Raw genomic sequence first — 20,661 nt, forward strand, 5'->3', positions numbered from 1 at the left:
CATATAAATTTTGAATAATCATCTCTCTTGAGAGCTCATGATTGGGGCATGAATATAACATTGATTTAAGCCTCCCCAAGCTTGAGTGATGCTTTCTCCTTCGCGAGGCCAAAAATTATATATATAATTGCGATCACGATGAACAAGATGCATAGGATAAAACTTCTGATGAATTCCAATTTCAATCGTTTGTAGTTTCATGACCCCGTATCATCACATTGCCTATACCATGTCACTGCATATTCCTTCAAAGATAAAGGGAAGACCTTCTTCTTAATAACATCTCCGGGTACACCTGCAAGCTTAAATAATTCACAAACTTCATCCACATATATTAGGTGCTTATCAGGATGCGTTGTTCCGTCTCCTGCAAAAGGATTAGCTAGCAGTTTTTCTATCATACCCGAAGGAATTTCAAAGCAAAAATTTTCATTTTCAGTAGGTTCAGTAGGTTGAGGAGCAACTCTTTGCTCTACTGGTCGGGGTGAAGATACCCCGAACAAGCTCCTCAGAGTATTACTTTCCATAGTAACAAGTGACAGTAAATTTCAGCACACTATATAAATTTTCCTTACCAAATTCCACCTACCAAAGGCGCTTCACTCCCCGGCAATGACGCCAGAAAAGAGTCTTGATGACCCACAAGTATAGGGGATCTATCGTAGTCCTTTCGATAAGTAAGAGTGTCGAACCCAACGAGGAGCAGAAGGAAATGATAAGCGGTTTCCAGCAAGGTATTCTCTACAAGTACTGAAATAAGTGGTAACAGATAGTTTTGTGATAGGATAATTTGTAACGAGCAACAAGTAACAAAAGTAAATAAGGTGCAGCAAGGTGTCCCAATCCTTTTTGTAGCAAAGGACAAGCCTAGACAAACTCTTATATAGAGAAAAGCGCTCCCGAGGACACATGGGAATATCGTCAAGCTAGTTTTCATCACGTTCATATGATTCGCGTTTGGTACTTTGATAATTTGGTATGTGGGTGGACCGGTGCTTGGGTATTGTCCTTACTTGGACAAGCATCCCAATTATGATTAAACTCTATTGCAAGCATCCGCAACTACAACAAAAGTATTAAGGTAAACCTAACCATAGCATGAAACATATGGATCCAAATCAGCCCCTTACAAAGCAACGCATAAACTAGGGTTTAAGCTTCTGTCACTCTAGCAACCCATCATCTACTTATTACTTCCCAATGCCTTCCTCTAGGCCCAAATAATGGTGAAGTGTTATGTAGTCGACGTTCACATAACACCACTAGAGGAGAGACAACATACATCTCATCAAAATATCAAACGAATACCAAATTCACATGACTACTAATAGCAAGACTTCTCCCATGTCCTCAGGAACAAACGTAACTACTCACAAATCATAATCATGTTCATAATCAGAGGGGTATTAATATGCATATAGGATCTGAACATATGATCTTCCACCAAATAAACCAACTAGCATCAACTACAAGGAGTAATTAACACTACTAGCAACCCAGGAGGCCCACGACGTAGGGGGGCGCACCCAGGGGGTAGGGCGCGCCCCCACCCTCGTAGGCAGGGTGTGGCCCCCCTGGTGAACTTCTTGCGCTCAGTATTTTTTATATATTCTGAAAATGTCTTCCGTGAAGTTTTAGGACTTTGGGAGCTGTGCAGAATAGGTCTCTAATATTTGCTCCTTTTCCAGCCCAGAATCCCAGCTGCCGGCATTCTCCCTCTTTATGTAAACCTTGTAAAATAAGAGAGAATAGGCATAAGTATTGTGACATAATGTGTAATAACAGCCCATAATGCAATAAACATCGATATAAAAGCATGATGCAAAATGGACGTATCACTCAGTATCTGCTACTGTCGCTGCAGCCCCCGTTAATGGTGCAATTTAGGTGCCTCAATCGAGGAATGCTATCGATCACCCCGGCAATCAAGATCCCAGTATTATTCCCCCACCTAACAATTCTGCTGCTACAGAGCCTCATCCTGCCCGTTCCACCTCTCTTCCACCTTCGCGCCGCTAATAGTCAGCAGACTACTGCAATCTTCAAAGCAGGAGGGTGAGCTTGTTCCGCGCGCCATGGCCAACTTCCCGTTCGACCCGGCGCTGTTTCTTCCACCGCATCATCAAGCAATCCAAGTGGAGGGGCGACCTGCAAGAGTGAGGGTAATCTCTGACCCTGCTCTGCCGCGACATGAGGACTGGGGTATAGTCACCATTCTTCCTATGCCCAACCAGCAAGTCCATTTCCCTAATGTGAGGCAGATCATCGGTGAGTTTCTTACTCAAGTCAAGCACCTAGGGTTTCAAGAGATTTGCCAGTGCCCCTTCGGTCAAGCTTATGTCAGATTAAGATCGCCTTTTGATCGTGATGCTTTGGTTTTGCAAAGCCCTCATGTGCATGGTGATGTTCATATTATCTTTTAGAGGCATAAACAGGGCCTTAACTGGAGAAATCTAGAGCTGAATAGGGATATTTGGGCTTTGTTGGTTGGTTTCCCATTTGATAAGAGAGAGATGCATGAACTTGCTAATTCTGTTTGAAGTTTTGGTAAGATGTTGCTCTGGGACAGGGCAAGGAGCACACAAGCAGCTTTGATGGTTAAAATTAGAGTTGAAAATATGAGAGATGTTCCTGTCAGTATTGTTGTTGGTGAATCTGATGATCCTAATGCAGAATCTTGGACTGTACCTGTTGTCATCATCTAGCGGGAGCCATTGGGTGGAGGGCCACCAGATGAAGATCCAGTGCCTGTGGATGGAAACCCTCACCCTCGGCCAGCTAACAATTTTTCCATCCTAACCAGCTCAATCATTTCATTAGGCCTATTCAGCAACACCAGGCTCAAGATGTTATGGGAGGTGATCAGCAGAACTTTCACCATCAAGCTATGCAGCATGACGCAGCAGGATGCAGAACAAGAGGAAGATGATGAGGAGCTTCCTGGCTGGGGACATTGCGCAATGCCAGCAGAAGATGATGATCTCATTGACCAGGAGCTGGAAGAGGGAGAATTCATGGAGCTTGCTGATCTGTTCCAGCCTTTGGATGAGCAGCAGCCAATTAACCTTCCTGATATGGACATGCATAGTGATTTGACCCTCTCTGTGGGGTCCAATGGGGGGAAATTGACATGCTTACAGCCAATGCACAACCAAATATGAGGGAAATGAACTTTTGAACTTGTTGGGCCAGGCCCAAGTTGTCATTCCAGACCTCAATTTGGCCCTAGGGCCCATGTCAGATCTGCCACAGGAATTTATTCAGCCTCATGCTTAGCCTGCTTTTGCTCAGCCTGCCTTGGCTGCTCCACTGATTTTATAAACCTGCTGCCTCCTATGGGGCCAAATGTCAGATTTGGTCTTGATCTCAACCAAGTATTGCCTCAGTCACCTTCTGTTGCTCTTAACAACCAAGCCCAAGTAAATTCTCCTATGATTGGTAATGAGCTGGTAGTAGACATGAATTTGGTGGAAGAAGATGGCTCTCTTTTCAACCTAAATCTTGCTGAAAGGGAGGACCCTGTTATTCAGTTAGCTTCACCTGCTGAATACCTGGCAGCCATGAACAGAGAAGATGACCAGAGCTCATATGTTGATGAGGGAATTGAAATCCTGGAATGTTCTTCAGATGCTTCTTCCAAACCAGCTTCTGCCTCTGAAAGTATTAATGTCACTTGCACTTCATCCTCAAATTCTTCAGAACCCCCAGGCTTTAATATCAAGGGAAGATATTTATCTAATTATGTCCCTGATGGCTCTAATGCAGATTCTGATAATCAGGGATTGGCTTGTTACTTTGCTTGGGAGCAGCATTTCTCTGTTAGCACTGAAGGCACCACACCAGTCCAGGTACCATTTGATTGGGTGGATTGCATTTGCTCTGCTTTATTGACCCCTGATAAATTTGATTGGGCAAAGGTGTCCTTGCAATCTCCTATGTGGCATATTATCTGTGAAGGGTTTCAACAGTCTCAGCAACTTGTTTTCTTCATTCCTTCTTATTGCCCTGTAACTATGGCTCATACATGCTCTCAATTGCAGGATCTTGGTTTGGAGGAGGTCCAACCTCTACCTGCTGCTGAAGATGCTAGTTTCTGCAGTCCTGCTGCTGCAAAAGGAAAAAGGAAAGACAGAGTGCCAGTAGTGGAATCTGAGGTAAGAAGAAGTGAAAGATTGCGGCATTTAAATAAGGGCTATAGAAAGAAAACTTGCCATGATAGTAATTGTATGGCCTACTCTGCTAAACCTCCTGTCTGCAACTCTAAAGTAATTAAGAATCTAAATTCATCTTACTGCAAGGTGGACCCAAAAGTCTGCACCAAAGAGAACCTCCTGCAGAAGAAAGTCAAGAGAGGAGGAAAGCCACCAGCATGGAAGGACTGAAGATTCTGGGTACAAGGAGGGAGGACCTAGTAGAAGGTGGAATTTTGGGAATGTTTAATACTTTGTGTAAACGACACGTGCTTCTGATCACTTTTGTAATGAGACCTCTCTCTGCCTTACTGGCATTTCAAAGATGCTACTTGTTATGGGACTATAACGTGTAGAATGCCTGCTTTATATTAAGTGTTTGAGTGATGAACTTTCTCCTGGATCTGTGTCTACTTGATTTGCAATGAATAAATCCTGGAATATATTGAATTGGAATGTGAGAGTCATAAATTCAAGTGACAAGTGGCTAGCTCTTTCAAATAAAATTGATGAGGCTCAATGCTCAGTCATTTGTCTGCAAGAAACTAAGAGAGAAGTTTTTGATAGCTCTTATTTAAGGAAGTTTTGCCCTAAGAGAATAAACAAATTTGACTATCTGCCTTCTGTGGGAGCTTCTTGGGGTTTGCTTGTGGCATGGAATGATAATATGTTTCAAGGGGAGTGTCTGTTTAAAAATGATTTCTCCATCTCCATTAGATTTATTTCAGTCCACACAGGGGATTCTTGGATCCTAACAAACATATATGGGCCTTGTGATAATGAAGGAAGACACAACTTTCTGGCTTGGTTTAGAAACATTCAGATGCCTCTTGAAACTGATTGGATCATCATAGGAGACTTCAACTATATTAGATATCCCTCAAACAGGAATGTAGGAGTTGGAGACATTAGCAATATGATGGATTTCAATGCTGCAATCAGTCAACTAGCCTTAGTTGAAATTCCTTTGAAAGGTAGAAGTTTTAGTTGGAGCAATATGCAGCAAGCTCCTCTGGTGGAAAAGATTGACCGGGTGTTCATCGCTGAAAATTGGTCTTCAAATTATCCCAATACAATGGCTATTCCTCTGGCAAAACCTGTTTCCGATCATTGTCCATTTGTCATAAGAATTGGTACCAGCATCCCTAGAGCCCAAGTCTTTAGGTTTGAAAACTTCTGGCTTCAACATCATGATTTTCAAGAGGTAGTGCAATCTAACTGGTAGCAAGCCATTTTGGCAAGTGATGGTGCTAAGCTCATCACTGCAAAATTTAAGAAGCTCAGGAAGGGTCTGAAAATTTGCAGTAAATGCATCTCAAACTTAGCTAGCAGCATTAAGGCCACCAATAATGTCATCTTGATGTGGGGTCTTTTTGAGGAATACAGAGTGCTCACAGATATGGAACATAATGGCAGGGAAATGCTAAAAGAACATTTGTTAAATTGTTGTCTTTTCAGAGGATTTATTGGAGACAAAGAGCAACAATTTGATTGGTTAAATTTGGAGATGAAAACTCTAAATTCTTTCAGGCAAAGGCAACCATTAAATACATGCACAACTACATACAGTCTTTATACAATGATCAAGGAATTGAGCTGTCAGATCATCATGCAAAAGCAGCAATTCTTTGGGCTTCATTTAAAGAGAGACTCGGCCAGACTGGTGAGATTTCAGATCCTTTAAATTTGATCAACCTCATTAACAGAGTAGAGGAATTGCAGGATCTAGATGCCCCCTTCACAAAGCAAGAAATTGGCTCTGTTATAAAGAACCTCCTTTCTGATAAAGCACCAGGGCTAGATGGATTCAATGGAGATTTTATTAAAGCTTGTTGGAACATCATTCCTGAATATTTTTACAAGTTAATAGATGATTTCTACCATGGGAAGATCTCTCTTCAGAGTATTAATGCCTCTTTCATCACTTTAATTCCAAAGAAGGACAATCCAGTTACAGCCAATGACTTCAGACCAATTTCTCTACTCAATTGCACAATCAAGATCATTACCAAACTGTTAGCCAATAGATTACATGATGTCATTCTAAAGATTGTGCACACCAATCAATATGGTTTCATCAAGAGCGGAACCATTCATGATTGTCTGGGGTGGGATTTTGAATATTTACATCAATGTCAGCAATCCAAACAGACTATTGTCTTCCTCAAATTGGACTTTGAGAAAGCTTTTGATATGCTCAATCATAAAGCCATTCTTGCTATACTGAAAGCTAGAGGATTTGGAAAAAGATGGATAACTTGGATCTCAATGTTGCTGTCCTCGGGCACTTCCTCTGTCCTGTTCAATGGAGTGCCTGGGAAACTCTTCCACTGCAGACAAGGAGTCAGACAAGGGGATCCTCTTTCTCCTTTACCTTTTGTTCTAGCAGTTGATCTTCTTCAGTCAATGCTCAATGAAGCTATGCATCAACATCTGATCCATGCTCCTATTGTCAGCCAAGCTTACCCAGATTTTCCTATGATCCAATATGCTGATGATACAATCTTAGTGTTGCCTGCTGATGCCAGACAAGTTGCTCAAGTCAAAAACCTCATTTTGCATTATACTGCTTTTACTGGGCTCAAAGTCGGTTATGAGAAATCTTTCATGGTGCCAATTAATGTATCAGACTCTCACTTTGCTCAATATTATGGGATGCGAGCAAGGACACTTCCCCTTCACTTATTTAGGACTTCCACTTGGCACATCAAAACCAAAAATTGAAGATTATAGCCCAATGATGCAAAGAATTGAGAGAAGGCTTTCTGGTTGTTCTACCATGCTGTCATATGATGGAAGATTGTTGCTTATCAAATCGGTATTTGCAGCCCTACCAATCTTCTTTATGTGTACCTTGAAACTTCCCATAGGTGTTATTGAGCAAATCAACAAGTATTTGAGAAACTTTCTCTGGAGAAAATTTGGCATGGAAAATAGAGGGACAACACTCATTGCTTGGTCCAAGGTTTGTCTACCAAAAAAAAGGGGGCCTTGGTATTCTTGATATTGCTCTCCACAATAAGGCTCTCCTCATGAAAAACCTATTCAAGTTCCTTAACAAAGAAGATATACCTTGGATTAAGCTGACCTGGGAGAAATATTATCATACAGAAGCTCCAAAAGGAAAAGTTGAAGGTTCTTTCTAGTGGAAATCTCACGTATGTCTCCTAGAAAGGTTTAAGCAGATTAGCAGGTGCTCAATTGGAACTGGACAAACTATGCTTTTTTGGAAAGATAACTGGAATGATCATAACCTACAATCTACCCTTCCACATCTTCACTCCTTTGCAAGGAATGATGAGCAGTCTGTTCTAGATTTTTATGGAGAGCATGATTGGACTGAGCACTTTCACCTGCCTCTCTCTATTGAAGCTTATGAGGAATTTAATCAACTTCAAGCTATAGCACCCAGTCTACTTCCAAACAGAGAGGATAAATGGAGCATCATTGGGGCTGTTGGGAAGCCATCAACAATTCACATATATAATCTAATTTTAGAACAACAGGAAGAACATCCCTTTTTAGCATCATTTGGAACAGTTCAAGCAGACTCAAGCACAAAATCTTCTTTTGGCTAGTGGCTCATTGCAGAATGAACACTAGAGCACTCTTACTCAGAAAAGGCATGCAGCTAGATGACATTCATTGCCCTAACTGTAACCAACAGGCAGAAGAGACAACTATGCACTTATTATGGGACTGCAACTTTGCACAGGAATGTTGGAACTCCTTGATTCCAAATAGATACAGAGGCACATCAGATTATGAGGATACCACCCTGGCCTTAAAACTCTTGCCAAAGCAGTTTGCAGTAGAGATCATCATTTTGGATTGTTGGAACATATGGATGCAGAGGAATGGTAAAGTTTTCAGAACAATTCCACTGTCGATTCAGTCTTGGCGATTTCACCTTAAGCAAGACTTAAAGCTCCCGAGACACAAGATCAGGCAAAAGTTTGAAGCTCGGTTCACTCAGTGGATAGATCATAATCTATAATCATGAGTTCCATTCCTAGAGCAGGCATTGGCTAGCTTCTTAGCCGAAGTTCATCCCTTTGCGGGTGTGTAATATTTTGTACTATATTTATTTTAATATATTTAACGTAGAACAATTGTTCTACAGTGTTGGGTCAATTTTTTTTGCATATCTCCAATATTGTAGATGTTGATAAATTTGTATATAAATTTGGTCAAACTTTATGTAGTTTGACTTAAGACAAATCTTAAGTGTGAAGCAAAAGGAAATGGAGGGAGTACAATTTTTGTTAAGGGGGAGTCATGAAATTTTGGGAAAATGGGCACTTTAGGTATGGAATAAATTTACGCCCAATAACTGAAGGAAAAATGTAGCACATCGTATTGCTATTATTTTTAGAAACATTCTATAACATTGTTTATGCCCAATAAAATTTTGTCCATCTTGGGTTATCGTTGTCAAATTTATTGGTCTTTTTTCACTTTTCTTTGTCGTCTCAATTTTTCCCTTTTTTTTGCATTTATGCTAACATGTGTAAAGCCACTGCCATGTTACGAAACCAAGGACAACTCAATGACTAAACAACTTAATATAAGGAACGGGAGTTGTAATAAATGGTTTCCTTGGTTGAAAAGCACATTTTACCTAGTATTAGAGTTTACATCACAGTTGTGAATTAGTTTTGGTTCAATTGACCCTATGAACTCTAGGACTTCTTTCTTATTTGACCTTTTTACGTGTTTGACTCTGGTTTTACGCTAGACAACAGTGCCATGTCGTTTTTTTCTATGCATGTCATTTATTTCCTTCCTTTGTAGCTAGAAAAACTTGGAAAACTCAATTATACAAAAGAATAATATAAAATGCCTAGTAAAATGGAAATATTTCCAATGAAGAATCTGGTAAAAACATACAATTTTGAGAGTCTTTACGTTTTAGTTTCAAATTGCAATTTAGGGTTCAAAACTGAAAAGGTTACAGTAAATCCGGAATAATTCGGTGACCAATTGTCGTACAATTTGAGAGAAACGTGGTATTTTTTAGCTTAAAGAGAGAAAAGAGATGGCATGGTTGACACAACTGATTAGGATGAAACCGTAGTGAACTGGGTAAAAACCGGTCAATCGAAAAGGAAACTGGCATCCTGTCAAAACGGAAAAAGAGAAGAAAACATGTATTGTGAAGGATCTCTAGAAATTCCAGAGACGTAAATTGAATCAAAACAGAGAATGTAAAGCTAAATAAATAGCAATCCAAAGCAAGAAGACACGTGGAATACTTAAACATGTACTCCCTTCATTCACTATTATAAGATGTTCTAACTTTGTTTCTAAATCAAATGTATGTAGACACGTTTTAGTGTGTTTGTTAATTCATTTCAGTCCGTATGTATTCCCTCCATTTGATAAATCTTGTCGTGATTTTAGCTCGAATTTTGAACTAAAACCACGACAAGAATTATGAATAAGTAGTTCAAATTGAAATATCCAAAACGTCTTGTTATACTAGTGAACGGAGGGACGTGATAGTAAAAAGGGCTTGCATGAATTTTTTTGGAAAATGGCTTGCACGAAAAAAGGCAGGGAGGGATTTTAGGAGCAATGACGTCCCAATTAAATTCAGGTCTCAAAGCTCCTGAAATTGCTAGCATGTCAAGAGGCAGGCAGGGAGACATGGCGCCTGCGAATCATACGCATCGGGCAGGGCAGGGAGAGTACCCGGAGCATATTTTCTTCAGCTGTTATACCAGTGTAGTGCGGTGGCTGGCTAACAACCATAGAGATGGGGCGTCCTTGTTGCAGGGACAGACAGACAGACACATAGTAGACATAGACAGCGGTAACAATCACAGAATTCACAGAATTCACAGCCAGGCAGCAGCGGCAGCAGCACTCTCCTCTCACTCACTCGCTCACCAAAAGCAGAAAAAGAAAGGAGAGATTAATAATTGTAATTGGTTAAAGGAGAGGCACACACCCCCACCTACACACCCAGCCCAGCACAGCACCGCATCGATCGTCCTCCTCCATTCGCATTGCATTTCCACCCACCACCAAACGCCCCCCCGTTCCATCCCTCCCAAGAACACCACCACCAAGCAAGATCCAAGCCCCAAGATCGGCCTGGCTTCCTCGGAGCAAGAGCAGCATTTGTAGAGATCGGTGGAGCTGCGGCGGTTGGATCAGGGAGAGGGAGGGAGCGGCGTCTGGCGTGCCGGTGGTGGAAGTGCAAGTGGTTGCGCTCGCTTGCGCAGGAGTGAGGGTCAAGTTCCCCCGGAGCTTTTCTTTCTCCTTTTCCCTTTTCACCACACCATCCACCTGAAACCCATCTCCATCTGAATCCCCCAACTCCATCCATCCATCCATCCATCCTCCATAGTACACGGGTAGAGAGATACAGAGAGGGATTGCAGTACAACCCAAGAAACCATGATGGTGGTGTGGCAGGGGCAGGAGCAGGAGGAGGATTGATCGGCGGTGCTGCTAGCAGTAGTAGTGGTCGTGGTGGACGCTGCTGTTACTCACCGGTCGCCATCCCCTCTTCCCTTTAATCCTTGCTTCACTCCTCCCCTCCCTCCCTCCCTCCCTTGTCTTATTGCCTTGTTGCAAGAGAAGAAAAGAAGCCCGGCCGCATTCCCAACAGCAGCACATCTTCTTCTCGGTTGGTGCGTCGCTTGTCGCGGTTGTGGTGGTGGTGGTTGTTGTATGATCGGTGGCAGCAGACGAGATGACAATGGAGCACGGCGAGGATTGCTGCGTCAAGGTGGCGGTCCACGCCCGCCCGCTCATCGGCGACGAGAAGCTGCAGGGCTGTAAGGACTGCGTCACCGTCGTCCCCGGCAAGCCACAGGTATGAACGAGCTTTCTTCACTCAATTTACTAGGCTTTTCCCTCTGTTTCGCTCAGTATGATGGAATGCTTGTGCTTGTGTTTGTGTTGTTTTCTCCCTCTCGTTCTTGTTTTTGGTTTCTTCATTCACTGGCGGCAGTGCATGTCTCAGTTCAGAGACAAGATAGATTGACTGCTGTTCAATCCAGTTCTGCCAGTACGATAAATTCTCTCGTGTTTTCTTAGCTCACAAAAAAAGAAAGAAAGAGAAACCACACGGCTGCGTTTTTTTATTCATTTTGTTCCATAAAATTCAGAGACCGGATTGACATTTTTGGCCGATGTTTGAGGGTTTCAGCACCAGATTTCGGCAAGAAATAAATAAAAGAAAAGGACTTCCCATCTCCTCTGTTTCTCTCTGTCCGGTTCAAGAACAGCCGAGCTCACAAGAAACCAACCGATCCACCCCAATTTCGGCCATCAAGAACATCTCGAATTCAGCGACGAGAATCTAGGTTGCTTGCTTGCTTCCCCGATTTAGCCCGCCGTGACAGAGATGGGCGTGCCCCCTTTTTCCCTCCTCCTTTTTCGCCATCCCCTGGAGAAAAGAAATTTCCCCTGTCGGCAGTGCCAGAGTTGTTCATATCACATTTCTGGTGCGGAGTTGCGTCCGATCCTGATGGCGTTGGTGCTCTTCTTTATCTGGGCAGGAATCCTGTCAGCGTCACGCACTTGCGCTCCCGGCTGTTTGTTGATCCGGTCCCTTTCAGCTCTCCCAATTCAATCCAAGCTTGTTTCCATTTCTTCTTCGAGAAAGGTTTTTTATCATTTGTTAACCTCCCCCAAATTCTGATGGATTGGGTTCCCCGTTCCACCCTGAGCCTCGGTGAGTGAGATCTGGCTTATCTTACTTTCACCTATGTGGTAGTAGTAATATTTTATTTTCTCCTGTGATTCATCTGCATGCATCTCCAGCTGTCAGCGGCACATTCTTCCTCATCTTTCTTGGCTTTCCCACCAATCTCACCTTGATCTCTCTCTATCTCTCTCTCTCTCTCTTTGTGTGTGTGTGTATGTGTGTGTGTGTGTGTGTGTGATGATTTCTTTTTTGGTGAGGCAATTTTCGGGTCAAGAATCAAGATGGGTAGATGGAAAGTGACTTTCTTTCCGCCCAACTCTTTATTACTAGCGTTAGCAAGGCAATGATGAGATGCTGTTGTGGTAGTAGTAACTCGGACCTTTTTCTGTTGCTGAATGAATGAATGATGGATGAATGCAGGTCCAGATCGGCACCCACTCCTTCACCTTCGACCACGTCTACGGCAGCTCCGGCACGCCGTCGACGGCCATGTTCGACGAGTGCGTGGCGCCGCTGGTGGAGGGCCTCTTCCAGGGCTACAACGCCACCGTGCTCGCCTACGGCCAGGTCAGTCGGTCAATCATTCATTTTTTTCCATCCATCCCAGTCCCATGTGCCATTCATTCAGAGCAAAGACCCACATGATATGGTGCCTGGACCACCACGTTGGGGGGTGGCAAAAAGCCAGCAGCACATCATGTGGCGCTGCCGGAGCTGCAAACCCTTTTCTCCCAGTCCAGCTCACCTGCTTCTGCCATTATGGGGCTTTCTTGCTTGCCCCCACAAGCAAAACCCCAAGCAAATGTCGACTGTTCCTTTGGCAATTTATTTACGGTGGAGTCGAAATGATAAAACCCCGCAAAAATGCTGGTCATTTCATTTCAGGTCTAACTGTTTTCAATTTTTTTTCTTTTTCTTTTCGCTAGACGGGCTCGGGGAAGACGTACACCATGGGGACGGCTTGCAAGGAGGGGACGCACGTCGGGATCATCCCGCGAGCCATGGCGGCATTGTTCGACAAGATCGAGAAGCTGAAAAATCAAGTGGACTTCCAGCTACGCGTTTCTTTCATCGAGGTAAACACATGGGAAGCAATGCTCGAACCTGATCAAATGCAGTTGCCTCTCTGAACTGACAGACAGTCCCCTAGAGAATTTATTTGAATAGGCTATAAACACTTGTCTTGGACAGATCCTGAAAGAAGAGGTGCGGGATTTGCTTGACCCTGCTACTGTTACTGCTGGCAAAGTTGAGAATGGCAATGGGCACACCGGGAAGTTGTCCGTGCCGGGGAAACCTCCGGTGCAGATTCGGGAGGGGTCAAACGGGGTCATAACCCTGTCGGGGTCGACCGAAGTGCATGTCACCACTCAGAAGGAAATGACCACATGCCTTGAACAAGGTTCGCTGAGCCGCGCCACTGGGAGCACCAACATGAACAACCAATCAAGGTTAGCAACATTGGCACAATCATCACTATCTTTTAAAAGATAAAGCCTTTTAATCACTCACCCATAACTGATTTGATGTGATGAAAAGAGAAAACAAGTAAACATCATTCAGATTAGACACGCGCAATCAGTGCTGGATACAGTTTCAGATTAGAGAATTATTCATGTTGTTTTAATCAACTTTATGCTTTTTTTTTGTTTCGGCATGTAATAGTCGTTCCCATGCCATCTTCACAATCACATTGGAGCAGATGCGCAAAGCAGACCCCATCATGGCATCAGATGGAATGCCTATTGAAGAGATGAATGACGATTATCTATGTGCCAAGCTCCACTTGGTAGATCTTGCGGGGTCGGAACGGGCCAAGAGAACTGGTTCAGATGGCCTTCGGTTCAAGGAAGGTGTGTACTTCGCATGTTTTTCTGTTTTAGACGACCATTGATGCATGATCTCGTCCCCAAACTAAAGGTAATTTATGCCTTGTGTCACCAGGTGTTCACATCAACAGAGGACTTCTGGCCCTTGGCAACGTCATAAGTGCTCTTGGAGATGAGAAAAAGAGGAAAGAAGGTGCACATGTACCTTACCGGGACAGCAAACTCACTCGTCTTCTGCAGGTTATATTCTTCTCATGCAACTGAACAGATGTGGCCTTTAAGTGCCATTGATTTCATTGCTATGTTCTGTTAAATAGGATCAGGTCAACTGCTGCTTCAGCATCAGATGTGGTTTACTATATTATCTTTTGTCCTAATACTAACTACTTCTTATCCATTTCTGTTTTGTGAACAGGACTCACTCGGTGGAAACAGCAAGACTGTAATGATAGGTAACTCATTTTACTGGATACCACTTAATTTCTTATTCTTAATGTTTACAATAATAAGTGCCGATCTCCCACAATATCTAAAGTTCTGTAAGAGTTCCAGAATTGGCATATCAAGGTTCAAAATGTATCATCTCAAAATGTATGAATCCCATGATATGATTTAGTCATTTCATTTAATTTATTTCAAAGGAAAGACCAGTTCTTATATATGGTCGTTAAGCTTATATTTTACTAACTGGCCCGACTGAACTTACATTGAACTGACTTATGTCTATATTCTCTCCTGCAGCCTGTATTAGCCCAGCAGATATTAATGCTGAAGAAACACTGAACACATTGAAATACGCTAACCGGGCACGTAATATTCAGAACAAACCAATTGTGAGTTTGTCATCTTTAGCCTCCCTAGAAACATATCAGACATGTACCTACACTTTCTTTATTAAATTGATAAGCTTTTCTCCCTGATGGTTACTTGACTTTTTGCTATTTGCTTCCCTGATTTCCAGGTCAACAGGAATCCTATTGCTGATGAGATGAAAAGGATGCGCCAGCAACTCGAGTACTTGCAAGCAGAGCTAGTTTTAGCTCGCGGAGGAGGAGTAGGATCAGATGATGTTCAGGTAAATGTTTTACAATCTGTTTGCAATGTCATCAGCAAAATTTGGACTGTGGAACGCAGTCACTCGCACTAAGAATTGGAATAACAAGATATCAATTTTCAGGGTCTCAGGGAAAGGATCTCATGGCTTGAACACACAAATGAAGACCTTTGCCGGGAACTTTATGGCCTTCGCAACCATGTTCACAGTGATCCATGCGAACCTGAACTACATGTATGTCAATTATACTTCTTAAGCCTGTTTTTGGAAATTTGACATTTGTGAACAATGATATACTTGCACTTCCACTGCTCCTTTCACACTATATGTATGTTCTCACAAAGGGAAAACGAGAAACAACATAACATTATTATCTACTACTTTGTTTTCCATGTAGTTACACTTGAAATTTTATAGCTAGACCATATGTATCTCACTTGTTTTACTCTTTGTTTCAGAAAACTGTAAGTGGCTACACCAAAGGTGAAGGGCTCAAACGAAGCTTGCAAAGTACGGAGCCATTTGATGTCCTTATGACTGATTCTGTACGAGGTAATCTTAGAATCTTGTAGTTCTTTGGTTGCTTCTCAAACCATGACTAAATCTCGAATTTATCTTTGTTTTCTTGCTATGCTTGTATGGCACTAATTGTCCCTACCTGCAGAAGGCAACCCTAAAGATATTGACGATGAAGTAGCCAAAGAATGGGAACACACAATGCTGCAGGATAGCTTAGGCAAAGAGTTGAATGAATTAAACAAACAACTGGAGAAAAAGGAGGTATGCAACGCGGACACTGAAAACTATTTCACCATGTACATAAAATAACCGTTTAAAAATCAATAAAATGTATACGAGTTAATGTTCACGCACACATGAATATGCATTCACTTCCCCAACCCTTTGTTTTGTGGCCTTCTGTTCTATACTAGGATCAGCGGCAAAGCCAACCTTGTCCTTGTCTTGGTAAAGTTGATTTCAAAATGCATGATTCATGAGGTTGTGAAGGTCATTAATTGTGTGCCAATGATTACTATATTAACTTGAAAGAGCAACACATTATACATACATTATTCTGACCTGTTTCCTGAGTTAACTTTACTCTTGCATTCTGATTATGCTTGCCAATAACCTTACCACAAATTTGTCCCGAACATTTTGCAGTCTGAGATGAAAGGGTATGGACATGATACTGTTGCACTTAAGCAACACTTTGGAAAGAAACTTATGGAACTTGAAGAAGAGAAAAGAGCTGTACAGGTTTGTCATAAAATCTTCAAACTACTATACTCAGTCAAAAACAGTTGCATATCCACGAAAAATGCTAATCTTACAAGGAAATTTGAACACGTTTCAGAAAGAGAGGGACAGGTTGTTGGCTGAAGTTGAAAGCCTAAATGCAGATGGGCAGACACATAAGGTGCGAGATGCCCAACTGCAAAAACTTAAAACCTTTGAAGCACAGGTAAATGGTTCTTCTTAATGTGTTCTAGTAATTTTCACAATCTAGTACATGTTAGTCATAAAATACCGGACCTGCAGATTCTAGAACTCAAGAAAAAGCAGGAGAGCCAAGTTCAACTTCTGAAAGAAAAGCAGAAGAGTGATGAAGCTGCTAAGAAACTGCAAGAGGAAATCCATTTTATAAAGTCACAGAAGGTTGCCTTTCCTTTGTCAGCTTGTCTGTGATAACTGCATCATTTTCTACATCATTTCTATGTATTGTTAATAATACTTCATTCATATTAATGCAATCTTTTATGGTTTCAGGTTCAACTACAACACAAGATCAAACAAGAAGCAGAACAGTTCCGGCAATGGAAGGCTTCCCGTGAAAAAGAACTTTTGCAGGTATGGATAGTTCGTTGCATAGTTAGTGCAAATACTGCAGAATTACTGTGTGGCAGATTCTAGTTCAATCCAAATGTGGTCCATGTAACAATGATGGGCATTTTTATCATAGCTTACTTAGATATCCATGCTTCTCTTTGTTTGCAGGGGCACCCTAGCACATGAACAAAACGTATTTTCAGAAATGATTTACTTCTAATTCTATAATATGGCCTTTAAAAATGTTGAATAAGATTAAGTTAGATATTTAGACTTGGTATGCATGCAGTGTTTATGATGCTTCTGTTGTAATATTTTTTATAGATGGAATCGGATATTCCAGAGGTCATTTTGAGAAGCATGGTTTTCATTCTGTTTCCTATGTGCAGTTGCGGAAGGAGGGACGAAGAAATGAGTATGAACGCCACAAACTTCAAGCACTTACTCAGAGGCAAAAATTGGTAAGTTTGGCATGCTTGTTTTTGTTGATCCGGTGCTTACTGAGTAGTCATGTCCCTTCAAGACTGATAAATGCCAAAACCAACAAATACGATTAAGGACATAACTAGCAAAAGGCTCTTTATATACTCCCTCTAATCCATAATAAGTGTTGGAGTTTTGAACTGAGGTTGAACCTTAGTTCAAAGCTGCGACACTTATTTTGGATTGGAGGGAGTATTATATATCAGTTGAATAACAATACGGCACTTTTTGTACTATAGGTTCTTCAAAGGAAGACTGAAGAAGCTGCCATGGCTACCAAAAGGCTGAAAGAGATACTTGAAGCTCGGAAATCTTCAGGGCGTGATAATTCAGGTACCTCTCTCAGTCTCTCTGCATCATGACATTATTATTTGCAGCATAATTAATACTTCCTATCTAACAACACTCCATTGTTCTTCTTTCCTCCAAAAATAGCTGGCATGAATGGCACTTCTCCTGGCTCTCATGTAAGATTTATTCATACTTGCCCTATAAATTCCGATGTTTATTTCGCACATACCCCTCAACATATTCTTTTGTAAAACAGATGAGTGAGAAATCGTTGCAAAAGTGGCTAGATCAAGAGTTAGAAGTCATGGTTCATGTCCACGAAGTCCGAAACGAATACGAAAAACAGTCTCAATTGTATGTGTTGTGTGGTTCATTTTTGCTACTCAATTGTTTATTGCAGATACAGTTTACATTTTTTGCATAATTTATGACTTTCAAAATAATATGGTTTTAAAGGCGTGCTTTACTTGGCGAGGAGCTTGCCATTTTGAAGAAAGAAGATGCTAGTCCGCCAAGAGGGAAGAATGGAAACTCAAGGTAATTGTTCTCTCCTTGTTTTCTTATGTACTCAAGGTATCTTTCCATCACATATCTATTTATTATCACAGTAGTTTTAGCCCATATAAAATAAGTTTCCTGTTACTGTGTCCAGATCTACAATCCAATTTCCTGTAAATACGATTGAACATATTTAGTTCGCAATTTCCCATACTGTATTCAGGACTTCTAAATGGCCATGCATGTCTTGACTGCAACTCTTTTTCGCAGGACAAATACCTTGTCACCAAATGCCCGACAAGCTAGGATAGCATCACTTGAGAGCATGGTCACAATCTCTTCAAATACTCTTGTCGCGATGGCTTCTCAACTTTCAGAGGCTGAGGAAAGAGAGCGTACTTTCTCGGGGCGTGGTCGTTGGAATCAGTTGCGGTCAATGGGAGAAGCAAAGAGTTTGCTGCAGTACATCTTTAGTGTTGCTGCGGATGCAAGGTTATTATGGCATCTTCATGGTTTCATACTATGGCATCAACTTCTGTGAAGGAAACAAAATATCATCCATCATCCATACTGCTTAGACTTCATCATTTGTAGACCCTGAAACTAAAAACACCCTTCTTTTCTAAGAGATAGCTGATAGTAAACCCAAACTTAAAATTTTGGTTTATCATTTTCTTTCAAGAGTTACAATATGTCATGGATGAATGAAACGGAGACACTTAGCCTTTTTGTGATTTTTTTTCCTTCTGAAAGTTCGATTCTTTCGAAGCCAACTTCATTAATATATTATCTTGAAACAAAGAGTGATATTCTCTTTGTTGCTGAAAACAGATGTGAAGTAAGGGAAAAAGAAATTGAGATCAAGGAAATGAAGGAGCAAATGACGGAAATGAAGGAGCAAATGACGGAGCTTGTGGGCATCCTTCGACACAGTGAATCACGCAGGAGGGAACTTGAAAAGCAGAGCAAGCAGAAAGAGCAGACAGCTCCCATGGCTACTACTCCTCCGGTGCGATTTCTCACAGCTTGCAACCATATGAATCCTTCAAACCATACATTTGATCTATGAACAGCATGGATAAACATCTACTCCCTTTTCTCCCAAATATATATAATTTTTAGATTCTATTTCTATGATAGTCCAACATTTTCAGATATTTACCACCAATACAGAGAGAATTGTCGACATTAACAACAACAACAAATTGATACTAGTAGGACCATAATGGAATATACTTTAATAATATACAATCATCTATTTTAAAAGAAGCATGTTTTCAAATAATTCGTTTGGTAATGTGTCCAAGACGATCTACATTTAGGGTCAGACTGACTATAACACAGCTTAGAGTTTTCATGAAAAAAAAACAATTGCTACAAGACATGGGACCTGATTTTGATCATGGACATTCGACATATAGCGTGCAATTTTTAATGAATTTCCATAAACCTTGTAGGGAAGTGTAAATGGCTCCGCGAAGCACACTGCGGATGACTCCAACACACCACTATCCCCGGTTGCAGTTCCTGCACAGAAGCAGCTGAAGTACTCTGCTGGAATTGTAAATAGCCCCAGCAAAGGTGTAGCTGCATCGAACAAACAACTCAAGGTTTTACATCTCACAGCCTGATAGCTCCTTTTGCCTTGCCATGTCTCTCTGTCTCATATACATTTCTGGTTGATGATCTTCAATGCAGATGGTTCCTATCGCGCAGTTGCCTGTCGGCAAGAAGGTTTCGATATCAGGACAATCAGGAAAACTGTGGAGATGGAAAAGGAGCCACCACCAGTGGCTACTGCAGTTCAAGTGGAAGTGGCAGAAGCCCTGGAAACTGTCCGAGATGATCCGCCACAGCGATGAAACGATCACGAGGGCCAGGCCCAGACCCCAGCTACTTATCACTCATAAACCTCAGAAAGTGATGTGAAACGGGCTTCTCTTTTTTCTCCGGCTTCACATTGACTGACACGGTTGGTTCACGGACCTACACAGCTAACAATGCAGCTAAAGGCTTGATGGGATCTCCTTCGTGCTTCGTTTTTACCTAGCCACGGGATCGACAAGTATATGTTCTTCATAGGGTGACTTGTCTTTGGGTGTAAATTTCCTGTGCCTATAAAGTGAGATGTGAATGTAGAGGTGGTGGAGTTAGTGAGTGAGTGAGTGGCCACCATTCTTCCTGGAAGAAGTGAGCGCGAGGTTTCATGTTTCAGCCGTCCTTGGTCTGACTGGAGAGATGCCAACGGTTGGTGTGTTCTTCTACATAAAGATTTGCAAGAAGGATGGTGGAAGTTGGATGCCTTGTGCTTGTTTCCTTTATAGTATTATTTTCTGTATGTTGGTACTGAAAGTGGCAAGTCGAATGACTCTGGTTTGGTTTGTTAGGAATTATATATTGGTCTGACACAGCAACTTGTGCCCCTGTATTTGTCACCTCTTGCGTTGTGCCGTGCATCGGCGATGTTACGAGTTATTGCAGGTTACATTCAACCAAACCTTTACTACTAAAAATGATAGGAATAAGCGAGGATATACTGCAACTTCGCTTATTGCTCAGTCAACGTACATCAGAGAACACACAGAGAAGGAAAACTAGTTGCAGAAAGGGAACAAGAAAAACAGATATTGCTCTAAACTTCTAAAGTAAAATGGCTGCGTGCTTCAAATCCTTGTATGTGCCACTGCAAAAAGGAAACTGAAACGGTCTACTGCAACTCGTTATGTCAACGCGTGCGTCTGAGTCCAGCATGTCAATGACACAAGGCGAGTTTACAGAACTTTACGGCGGAATACTGGGATTTATATGATCCCATCAAGGAGT

At 41.8% G+C, this 20,661-nt stretch overlaps 1 protein-coding gene across 2 annotated transcripts; it reads left to right on the forward strand.

The window, feature by feature from the left end:
- Window positions 1-10,148: 10,148 nt before the first annotated feature.
- LOC123103296 (kinesin-like protein KIN-4A) lies at window positions 10,149-20,266 on the forward strand. 2 transcript variants are annotated; one of them, XM_044524826.1, is made up of 25 exons: window positions 10,149-11,016; window positions 12,274-12,420; window positions 12,780-12,929; window positions 13,045-13,304; window positions 13,519-13,706; window positions 13,798-13,922; window positions 14,098-14,134; window positions 14,424-14,515; window positions 14,644-14,757; window positions 14,860-14,970; window positions 15,195-15,288; window positions 15,404-15,516; window positions 15,901-15,996; window positions 16,094-16,201; window positions 16,279-16,395; window positions 16,507-16,587; window positions 16,956-17,027; window positions 17,289-17,382; window positions 17,485-17,516; window positions 17,597-17,694; window positions 17,797-17,877; window positions 18,109-18,330; window positions 18,670-18,847; window positions 19,296-19,448; window positions 19,537-20,266. In XM_044524826.1, exons 1-25 carry the CDS (start codon window positions 10,894-10,896, stop codon window positions 19,765-19,767), a joined length of 3,117 nt encoding a protein of 1,038 aa, XP_044380761.1. In that variant the 5' UTR covers window positions 10,149-10,893; the 3' UTR covers window positions 19,768-20,266. The 2 variants fall into 2 exon arrangements, with proteins under 2 accessions (XP_044380761.1, XP_044380760.1); XM_044524825.1 differs by having other exon boundaries at window positions 10,150-11,016; window positions 15,401-15,516.
- Window positions 20,267-20,661: the final 395 nt, after the last annotated feature.

Source organism: Triticum aestivum, chromosome 5A, assembly GCF_018294505.1.
Source record: "Triticum aestivum cultivar Chinese Spring chromosome 5A, IWGSC CS RefSeq v2.1, whole genome shotgun sequence".
In the NCBI taxonomy this organism is placed as follows: domain Eukaryota; kingdom Viridiplantae; phylum Streptophyta; class Magnoliopsida; order Poales; family Poaceae; genus Triticum; species Triticum aestivum.